General features: G+C 32.1%; 1 protein-coding gene across 1 annotated transcript in view; it reads right to left on the bottom strand.

Moving 5' to 3' along the window:
* LOC103262797 (protein piccolo-like) overlaps nucleotides 1–12172 on the bottom strand; it is a gene marked incomplete at its 3' end in the record, with an annotated part of 124931 nt that overhangs the window by 88300 nt on the left and 24459 nt on the right. The window contains exon 2 of the mRNA XM_021713590.1: nucleotides 11278–11403. Coding sequence (XP_021569265.1) covers nucleotides 11278–11403 — 126 coding nt within the window. The remainder of the gene's footprint in view (nucleotides 1–11277; nucleotides 11404–12172) is intronic.

The raw sequence follows: 12172 nt of genomic DNA, 5'->3' as shown, positions 1-12172 counted from the left end.
TTTCCCAAACAAAATTTTATTTTTTTTACTCTGCCTTTTATGGAGACATGATACTGCTATAAATTAATAGAAAAATACAAAACATTGTTAATAAGTTTAACAATGGTTATGTATAAGTTTTTTAAATATCCTAACTTACTTTATTGTACTGATTTAGCATACAATGATTAAATCTCTAAGCAGAGAAAAGCCCTGCATTGTGAAGTTACTGAAGAATCAGCTGGTCATACATATGTGTGTATATATATATATATATATGTATGTGTAATTTATATATACATGTATATAAATTATATGTATAAAATTTCTTCCAAATCAATCAGTCTCTTCAATGTAATTGCTAGCAAATCTTAACAGAAATTGTCATAAAATTGACAAGCTTCTCTAGAATTTATATGTTAGATCAAAGGGTCAAGAATTGTTCCAAGAGAATTTTGAAGAACAGCAAAATGATGGATTCACCTACCATATGCCAGGACTTAAAATAAATATATTATAATGAAAGGAGTGTGATATTATTGTAGGGATAGACAAATAGACCACTAAAATAACTAAGAAAAGACCCATGCACATATTTTTTAAAAAATCAGTAGACACTGATGGGACATCATAGATCAGTGGGATTAATAATTCAGTATTCAAAAATGATGCACAGCAATAGCAAAGAATCTGAAAAAGAAATCAAGAAAGCAATCCCATGTACAAAAGCTACAAAATAAAAATAACTAAGAATAAATTAAACTAAAAAATGAAAAATTTCTACAATGAAAACTAAAAAAACTGATGAAAAAATTGAAGACACAAAAAATAGAAAGAAATTCCATGTTCATGAACTGAAAGAAAAAATATTGTTAAAGTGTCCATGCTATTTAAATTGATTACAGATTCAATGCAATCCCTATCAAAATAGCAAGGACATTCTTTACAGAAGTGGAAAAATCAATCCTAAAATTTGCATGGAATCACAGAAGACCCCAAATAGACAAAGCAATCCTGAGCAAAAAGAACTAAGCTGGAGGCATCACACCACCTTTCTTAAAAAATATACTTCAAGTCTATAGTAACCAAAACAGCATGCCACTGGCATAAAAACACACACACACAAACACAATAGAACAGAATCAAGAACCCAGAAAGAATTATACACAGTTACAGTCAACACATTTCAACAAAGGCACCAACAATATACATTGGGGAAAGGATAGTCTCATCAATAAATGATAACTAGGACAACTGGATAGCCACATGAAGAAGAAAAGTAGACCCATAACCCTTACTGTATCTTTTATCTGATATAAAAATCAACTCTAAATATATTAAAAACTTAAATAAAAGCCCTGAACCTATGAAACTCCTTGAAGAAAACATTGAGGAAATGTTCCAGGATATTGGTCTGGACAAAAGTTTTTTTAGCAAGACCTCAAAAGCACAAGCAACAAAAGCCAGAAATGACAAGTAGGATTACATTAATCTAAAAAGCTTTGCACAGCAAAGGAAAAAAAATCAACAAAGTGAAGAGACAACCTACAGAAAATATTTGCAAACTATTCATTTGATAAGGAATTAATGAACAAAATATATAAGGAACTCAAGCAATCCAATAGCAAAATACCCACCAATAACTTAATTTTTAAAATGGGAAAAGATCTGAGTAGACTTTTCTCAAAGGAGAATATAAAAATGGCCAACAGTCATATGAAAAAAATGTTCAACATCATTAATCATTGGGTAAATACAAATTAAAACCACAATGAGATACCCCCTCCCCCCAGTTAAAATAGCTATTAATAAAAAGACAGAAAATAATAGATGCTGGCAAAGGTTCAAAGACAGAGGAATGCTTGCATACTGCTAGTGGCTAAGCAAAGGCATACATCTCTATGAAAAATTCAAAAGAGAAATACCATATGATCCAGCACTTCCATTGCTGAGAATATATCCAAAGGAAGGAGATAAGAACATAGAAGTGATGTCTGCACTCCCATGTTTATGACAGCACTATTTAAAATGGCCATTGCTGGTAACTTGGTTAGACCTCATCTCTACAGTAAAATAGCCAAGAGATGAAATCAACTTAAGTGTCCATCAGCAAATAAATAGTTTTAAAAAATATATATATACACACAATAGAATGTTATTCAGTCATAAAAAGAATTATACCCTGTCATTTGTAGTAACATGTATGGAACTAAAGAATATTATGTTAAGTGAAAAAGGCCAGGCACCAAAGGACAAATATCACCTGTTCTCACTCACATATGGGGAGCTAAAAAAGTTGATCTCATAAAAATAGAGCAGTTATAAGAGGCTAAAAGGGTTGTGGACAGGGGAAATGAAAACAGTTAGTTAATAGGTACAGTTAGATAGAAGGAATAAGATCTAGTGTCCAGTTGCACAGTAGGGTGAGTATAGTTAACAATAATGTATTGTATATTTCAAAGATGCTAAAAAAATAAGATTTAAAATGTTCCCAACACAAAGAAATAATAAATGTTTGAGGTGATAGATATCCAAATTACCCTGATTTGATCATTACACATTATATGCATGTGCTAAAATATTACATGCACCTCATAAATACGCACAACTTTTATGTATCTATCAAAAAAAAAAGAGAGAAATGATCCCAAAGCATGCAACCCTGTGGGAGTTGACCTGTACTAGAGATGGTTCAGGGCCCCTTTTGAAAAAACAGAAAAGAGTGCTGTTAAAGGTACTGAAATATATAGCTTAAAAAATAGTACACAGGAAATTTGATTATACTTATTGAGAAAGAAAACAAAACTAAAATGCAAGATTTCTGCTTCAGACCACATGATAAGTAAAAATAACTTAAGTCTATGATTATAAGATCATTTCTGAAATGTGACAATTTACAGTTTTTAGAAGAAAATAAATAACATCTTTAAGACTTCACAGCACAAGGAATTTCCTAAACAATGTAAAGCATTTACAAAACTTAATAAAAATAAAATGACAAATTTGAATATATTAAGATTTCAACTTTTGTAATGGAAAAAAGAGAGATAAACTAAAAGTACAAACCACATACTGAGAGAAGTTATTTACAGCCTACCTGCTTGACAAAGGATTGTATCCAGAATATATCACTACTCCCTAAAAAGTATTAAAAATACACAGATAACCCAATTAAAGAAAAGGCAAAAAGAACAGGTAAATCACAGATGAGAAAAACCCACAAACAAAATGAACCCTCTCTATTGGTGCTTTCCTCCTTCTTCAGTAGAGGGCAGAAGTTTGAATTGAAACAGATACTTGTCAAGAAAACAAAATAATAAACTTGATGAGCTAAACCAGTGGGAACGTGGTGGCTCACCTGTAGTCCTAGCTACTGGGAAGACTGAGACAGGAAGATCACTTGAGTCTAGGAGTCTGAGTCTAGCCTGGGTAACACTTGTTTTGTTTCTCTCTAAACGAAACAAAAACAAAACACTGACGGAGTGTTTCTGCATAGTAGGTCCCTGGTCAACCTTACTGAGGCACCTCAGGTCTTCCAAAGGTCTGGAAATTCCTGGCAGATGCCATCACGGCAGTTCTCTGAGATTCCAAGATGAATGAATGAATGAATGGTTAGGATTTCAAATGCCAGCAGATCTAAGAATCGATCTTGATTCCATTGGTACTATTGCAGTACTCGTCACTACTGAAGGGAAAGTAAATACTCGTTCATACTCGTCACTACTGAAGGGAAAGTAAATGAAAACAACAAAGGAAACTTCCACAATAGAGTTGGGAAAAAAACAAAACAAAACAAGGAAAGATAAGCAAGTATAAATAGAAACAAGAACACTAATTTTCCACTGATAGATGTATAAAGAGTTTAACATTCTTTAAGGGAGAGCACTTTGGAAAAAAAAATCAATTTGAAGAAACCACACAACTTTCTCCTACATTATTTATAAAGATTAATACTCATGATAATCCAAAATTTAATTTGTATTATAGAAGAAACTCCAACACATGTGCATAAGGAAACTACATCAAAAAATTAATTATAGCACTGTTTGAAATAGTAAAAATGAAACAAACCTATAAATATCCTAACTAACCAGAAAATGTTTAAACTGCAGTGGAGACATACAATGATTGAATTCTACTCAGTAGTTAAGATAAATGAACTAGAGTCACATGTTCTTTGGATATCCAAAACTTCATGTGACTTTTAAAAAAGTGACACAAAGGCACGTTTAGTAAGATGTTTATATAAAATTTTTTAAACAAGCAAAATGAATCTTATATAGTTATGAATCTACATATAGCACTGTTAAGAAAAGCAAGCAAAAGTGTAACCCAAAGTAAGTCTGATAGTATTCTGTGATAGTAACAGAGATTTGTGAGTGCAGAGGTGACTACAGTGCAGTGGCTGCTCCTGGCCACCGCAGCCTCGACCTGCTGGGCTCCAACGATCCTTCCGCCTCAGCCTTCCAAGTAGCTGGAACTACAGGCGCGCGCTACCACGCCCGGCTAACTTTTTAAATTTATTGTAGAGATGAGGTCTCGCCTGCCCAGGCGGGTCTCAAACCCGCAGGCTCATACTGGGAGCTTTAATTGATTTATAGATACTTCTTTTAAAAATGTGAAAGAGATATTGCAAAATTTTAAGACTTAATAAAACAGTATGGTAAGTACATGACTGTTTGCCATATTATTCTTTAAAGGTTTTTTTGCACACTTGAACATTTGTTATGAAAATTACAGATCAGTGTCTGATTAAGTGTTAAATTGTAAACATCAAGCCATGAATGCTTACAAGCCCCAAACCCCATCCCCACCCCTTCCCACTCTAGTAAGAAACAGAAGATAACACAGAAGATGTAAAACATTTATGCTGGGCATCTTGAAAGGTGAGGTGAGAAAAACATAGGAATAAGCTCTGTGAATCAATTTTCCTGATTGGGGAGGTGACTCAGACTAAAGATATAATGTCCACTTTTAATGAATTTTAAACATCCAACTCTGACTTTCTGTGGTTACTGTGTAATAAAGAAATTGAACAATTGAGTTGTTTCAGTAAAAATGTACAATTCTGAGAGAAAAACACACTCAACTAGTAAGGGCAAATCAATCACAAACAGATGTGTCAGACAGTAAACCATTCCACAAGTACTTGCTATTTTGAGCTGAGATTTTAATTAAAAACTCCTCTGTTTTGTACCCTCACCCTCTCCCAACCACAAAGTAAACCCAATGTTTTGAAGCTTCTGGCTTAGAGAACTGGCAGGGAAACATCTTCTCACACTCAGGTACTGCGTAGGAAGACAGTACTGTATTTTCTAGATTGGAGTGGTTTTTCTGTTAGTAACAATCCTATCCTCTCATCCCAAATATCTGAATTTAAATTCAAAGAAAAGTAGTACTGAAAAAAAAAAGAGAATAAATTTATGTAATTATATGAGCAGCTAAGCTAAAAGTTGTGAAAAGACGTATCCAGAGGAAAGTTTCCATTTTATTCACTTTTTGAAAAGATAATCAAAAGTTATATCACTAAATATTGATACTGTCTTAAATGTACACGGTTCTTTACAAATAGTAGAATATAACTACATGTACCATTTTATTTGCTTCACACAACTCTATGAGGAGTAACATTTTAATAACTATCCAGCTTTTGTAATTGAAAATGTATTTTGAGTCACTAATTTCTTCATATATTGCTTGAATACTTGCTTTGTTAAGCACCGTGATAGAAACTGAGTATGCAGGAAAAAAACTCACAATGTTAACGGCCACAACAGATGTATGCACAGAGTGGTATGGAAAACAGAGAAGAACTGAACCTGGTATTTATCTGCTTAAAAATGTTTCGGCCGGGATCGGTGGCTCATTCTGTGATCCCGCGCTTTGGGAGGCCAAGGTGAGTGGATTGCCTGTGCCGGTGGGTTCAAGACCCGCCTAGGCAAATTGGTGAGACCTCATCTATACAATAAAAAAAAATTAGCCGGGCGTGGCAGCGCGCGCCTGTAGTTCCAGCTACTTGGAAGACTGAGGCAGAAGGATCGCCGGAGCCCAGCAGGTCAAGGCTGCAGTGGCCGGGAGCAGCCACTGCACTCCAGTCTGGGTGACAGAATGAGACTCCAACTCAAAAAAAAAAAAAAAGAAACAACAAAAACAAAAAAACCCACTACTTGTCATGAGGTATTGACAATTATTCTACAAATGCCCCACATTTGGAGAGGGTTCAAATTTTTATCTGAGAAGAATATTTTAGAAAGTTTTTAAAAAACAAGTATGTAGTACATTAAAAGCTTCCTAAAATTTGATGATATCAAGTAGGTTTTAACAAGTAAAATAGTCTAAAACTTTATTATGGAAGATATCCATTTTGGTGGGTCCATTAGTTAAAGTGTTAATTATACTGACTTAATATTGTACTATACAAAGGTTAATTTAGCCAAGAATAAATATTTAAAATAAAATTGGCAAGGTATAAACACATATTCAGAGTTCATATACAAGGGGGGAACCAAAAACCCTGGAATTGTTTATTGGCGGGTGGGCCCTTTACAGTGCAGGCTTCCTCTGCTAGTTAAGTATTCTAGGAACCCATCAGCAGCAATGTACCTGCTAGCATTGTTGTGAGAGGATGTATTCAACTTCAGTGAATTTTTTTGAACATTCTTTCAGTGCATTTGCCCATTTCACGATGGGAGATTTACACAAACAACCTATCCATACTGCACTGAGTGTTCAGCAGTTTTTGACCCCAAACGGCATGATCCTTATGTCCCACCCGCCCTATTCATTCAATCGCATCCCGAGTGACTTTTTTTTTTTTGCTTCCCCAGATGAAAAAAGTCCTCAAAGGGAAAGATTTTGCCTATCGAAGAGGTGAAACAAAAAATGGCAGGAGTACTAAAAGACATCAAAGCAGTTCAAAAACTGTTCTGAGCAGTGGAAAAAGTGTCTACAGGTCTATTGCCTCAAGTGGCAAGTACTTTGAAGGTGAGTGAAGCTTAAACATGTAAGAGTGAATACACAATTTTTAATAAATAAATTCCAGGTTTTTGGGGGTCCCCCCTCGTATTCTAGTGTATTTTAGATGCTCAAATTAGTTCAAAAAGAAATGCCAAAAAATAAAAATAAAAATAAAAAAGAATGCTAAAGACAAAGACCAAAGTGAGAAAAAACATTATATACTGTCTAAAAGTTCAACATTGCTGAATAATGTTGTTCTAAAAAATGTTAAAATTACAATCCTAAAGCAAATAGCAAGATATAGCACTTTGGAAACTTTATTAGATGTGTAGTTAAATTCCCCAGATCTTTTGTGTTCACTTTTTTCAATAGAACAAAGACTAATCTTATGCAATTAAGACAAAGAATAACAGATTGCAAAATATCATTCTTTGTATGGTATTTGTTCAAGAATGTTTAGTAAATGTTACTGGGAAATAAATTTTAAAATTTTGAAAGATTAGTATCCTTTAAGCACCTGATTCCCGGAGTTCTTTCTCAACATTATCGTACGTTGATTTAAAACTAAAAGATTGTTCAGGAAATTTTGAATACTGGAAATCTTTGACTGCATATTTTATTTTAGGAGATGGCACACACACTAATATTAGGAGTGTTTTAAAAGCAATTTCTTCTGTATAGCCTAATTATTTTGCAATGATAATTATCGCTAATTCTCAGCATTCTGAAACACAACATTCTTTTAACATTATCTAACAAGATGAACTAATTTGTTCAAAAAGACTCTTCAAAAAGATTGAATAAAAATCTTTTTCATAAGCAATCAGAGTAACCATTTAGAAAATCTAACAGGGATTTTTTTCTCACATTTAATGTTGGTTACATAAGCGAGTACTTTCAGAATAGCACTTAGCTTAAGAGCATCAGAAAACCTACATGATTGGCCAATAAGTCTTAAATGAATACATCCAGAGGACGTAAGCCTAGAGGAAAGTTGAAAATACACTTGCTTTCCTAAAGTCAACATAATCAGTCTATACCATCGAATGCTGTAAAAGTGCTAAAATGTTAGATCTTGATGAGGCTGAAAAACCTGCAATATGCTAATTAGCCTGTTTGATCATTCCACAAGGTATTCATGTATCAAAACATCACATTGTAATCCACAGATATATGCAATTATTATTTGCTAACTAAAAATATAATGAAATTATAAAAAGTAAATACTATACCACAAATCTTTAAAAGTCTGTTATTAGAGAAATTAACAAACTCAGGAAAAGCAGTAGACTTGGCCAAACTTATCTAAAACACAGCTTTGTAGTTTGGGGTAGAAAAAAGTACATTCTAAGAATTCTATTGCTAACCAAGTTGTCACTCTTTTTAAGTGAAATAGAAGACAGTATTGAATCTGTAAGGGCACAGTCTATATCCTTTTTTATTCAGAAATATAGAAGGCAAAGATATATCTGTAACATATCAATTCCTAAGTCTACCTGAAATTCATTAAATAGACAGAGAAATTCAATAATTAAATATTCTATCTATATATGTATATTTTTTCTTTGGGAAATAATAAACTTAAAACTATGAAATGTTAATCACCTTTGATAAATAAATTTTTAAAAATCAATAGTTGTAAAAACCATTGTTTAAAAATTAAAAGAAAACAAAGCTTCCAGTAATATACAATGGTATAATTATAATGATGTCTCATATTAGGCATAAAAATCAAAGTTGTATTTCAATCAAGTTACTGCTTTGGAATTTCTGGATAATCTATTAGGAGTTGATACTACAGAATATCATATATCACCTATAACTACACACACACACATGCACGCGCACACACATACACACACACACACACACATACACTCACATGCATGAAATATCAGTCTAAACAAGATGAATGCTTGTGGATACCCATTTGAATTAGTGGACTTCTAGCTACTTAATCTTTGGACGTAATAGAAATGAGACTTTCTCTTTCTAGCCTGGTAGCATAAAATATAGGTGTAGCCTTTATGGGTGGGAAAAAGGATATGATTTGCCATATGTCAAAGTTATCCTCCAGAATATTTAATGTTCATAAATAGTACTAAAATATCAACAGTCAAGACAGCATTGGGAATGTAATAGAAATATTAACAAGAGATTTATTAAAAAGCTATGTTGTAAGAGTAAATAAAGCAAAGCTAAAAATAATAAATAACAAATTACAGGTGTGGGTTAGGCAGGAACTGACTTCTAACCAGAAGATCTGATTTGACAGGTTGGCAAAATTTTGAGAGAATAAATAAATAATTAACAAAAATAAAATCTTAAATAATATGCATGTAGTTTTTAATGATATCTCCCTTAAACCAATTAGACAAAGTGCAAAAATACTGGTTCCAAATAAGAGAACTTTAGTGGCGGTCTTCAGCTCTTATAAAAATCACAAATGCAATTTTAGGTTTACTTTTGTTTTCCCTCTTGAATGAGGTTGTATTATATTTATTTTTAAAATTAAACGTATGAACTTAAAAAATGCCACTTCGGTTACCTAGTGCAAAGAGTATCACTCCATCATAGTATACCTCCTAGATATACTATGATACTATACTATCTTTAAAATCATCTTTTGTTGCATTTGCTGATTTATATTGTGCCAATCTAAAGAAATATATGAACTTTTATCTGTGAATTATTCAAGTATATTTACCAAATGATGTCAGGCACAGTTATTATTGCGAGTTTTATTTTAAAATAAACATAGCATATTCAAATTTCTTCTGGAATATACTATGTGAAAGTGATCCTACCACTTCCATCCTTAAAAATCAGTCTCAACTCATGTATCCTTTACAAGACTGCAACACTAAAAAATTAGTGTTGGGCATAATAGGGCTATAGTCACAATAAATTCTTATGGACCAAGTGTTTTACTCATAATTATCATTTCTTGATTCATTCATTCTTTTCCTTCATTTAGCTATTGGCTGGCTCTCCTAACTTCCTCTGTTTTATGAATGTCATTGGAATATTTTTAATAATATACTTTCAGTTACATATTTGGTGATGTGCTGGTAAACTGGCATTCTAAAAGCACGCAAGCAAGCAGACAAAGGCTTGATTTACAGAATTTGCCTATTTCCACATTACTCCCACCATGACCAATTCAAGCTATCACCATGATATCACTGAATTCGAAGTTGGAAAGAGATGTGTCCAGCACATCCTACTGCTATGAAACCAGCTGGTTTCAGCAGGACATCATGATGAATAAGTTCTGCCTCCAGTATGTGTTTATTCTAATAGTCTATCAGAATGTCCAAGGATTTTTTTGTTAGGTTCCAATATATTTTGTTAGGGTCCAATATTCCAATATATACAAAATCACAGTGAATAATTTTTAACATAATTAAAGTTTTTAAGCAATAACAGACAAAATTTTATTAAACTATGAAATGACAGAAAAACACTTTTTCCAAATTTATTTATTTAGAGTAAAAATGAAAAGGTTACATTTACTTTATGATAAACAATGTTCATTATAAATAATATCACTGAAAGTTTGCAAACTGTATTGATGCTAGAAACTGGAGAATGCAAATGCCCATATCTTCTGATTGACAATTGAAAATTATCATTAAGCGTTTTAGAAATCTGACTACAATATTTTACTGAAAGAAAATAATTAAACATATATTTTATAGCCCATTAGCTATGTCTATAAAGTTTATTGTTTTAAAATGCTTATGATACAATGACGTAATGTAAACTTTATGTAAAGGGCCAAAAAGAAATAGCTGTTGCAGACCATACAGTCTCTATCATGAATGCAGTCCTGCTATTATAGTGGGAAAAGACCTATGCACAAATATGTAAATCAATGGTCACAGCTGTGTTCCAATAAAACATTGTTTATAGAAGCAGGTGGCAGATAGATTCAACCTGTGTATTGTCCATAGTTTGCTGACCCAACCGTAATACGTTCTGAATCATCTGAAATTTTTGTAGCTTTAATTTCAATATAATTTTATCAGTATTTATAAAACAATCCAGATAGCTGATAGTATTTTTATAAAATTGTTCCAATTAGTAAAAAAAGTTTAATTAGTGTTTCTAAAACAATATATTCTGTAGCTAATCAGCTGCCAAAGGGATAATGCAATTGAAATTAAAATGAATATATTTGTGGACATTTCTTCTTTTAAATTACTATACCAAAATTTCATGATTAACCATAAGAAGAGAGGCTTACCTAGATAATAACGAATAGGACAATGTACATGTTAAATGAAAACATATTTAATATGAGTGCATTCATTATACTTAGCAATTCTTTATTCTTACCTTCCATAAGTTTCCCTGTCTGTTCTGCACTTCCACCAGGAAGAATTTTGGCAATATAGGCTCCAATTTCTCCACTATGTCCAGGGATTTCTTTACCACCCACAATTCTAATTCCTAATCCATTACCTGTATCAAAATATTAGCAAATTATTAGTAATAATTTAAGAAGAATATTATCATAAGTTATAGGGTGCACAAAAAGTCTGATGTTCAGAAGCTAAATATAACATGAATATTCAAAATGGACATGAATCAGAAAAGTATCTCATTTTTATTTTGATCATAGTTGATATAAAAAAGATTTTCTGAGATCTTAGTAGACTCTCTAGTGATTTACCTGATATCAACAAATTTTTAAAAATTCAACTATATATACTAATGCTTTGCCAAACTTTGACCAGAGATTTGGAAAAATTTTATAAGAGGATGTTCACAGAGCATGTAATTCACTTGTAAAATTAAGGACATTTTACTTATAGAAAGGCAGTATAATTATCTTAAATTGATCTAAAATACAATCCCAAAATATAAATAATTACAATTGATAAAGTGAAAACATGATCATAACCTATAAATTAAGTAATCAACTAATATTGCTTGTGTATTACTATGATATTTTCAGTTTGTGTGTTTTCTAAAACAGCTAAAATTCGCAAGTATACACAGCACTAATCATTTGTAAACACAGAGAAGGTACAGTAAAAGTACTAATTTTCTTCAATAGCTGAATATCAAAAGACATGAGAGTTCATTTTGAGTATTTATATTTAAAATAAACTAAGCATTTATATTTATATTTAAAATAAACATTCTTCAAGTATTCAAGTGGCATATTTACAACTAGATAGCCAGTCTTCTGCCTTCTAGTTGCATATTCTTTTTTTTTTTTTTTTTT

Source organism: Carlito syrichta, unplaced genomic scaffold, assembly GCF_000164805.1.
Source record: "Carlito syrichta isolate Samal-C Ts95f unplaced genomic scaffold, Tarsius_syrichta-2.0.1 Scaffold304622, whole genome shotgun sequence".
NCBI classification, from domain to species: domain Eukaryota; kingdom Metazoa; phylum Chordata; class Mammalia; order Primates; family Tarsiidae; genus Carlito; species Carlito syrichta.
This window is presented reverse-complemented; position numbering and strand designations above follow the sequence as displayed.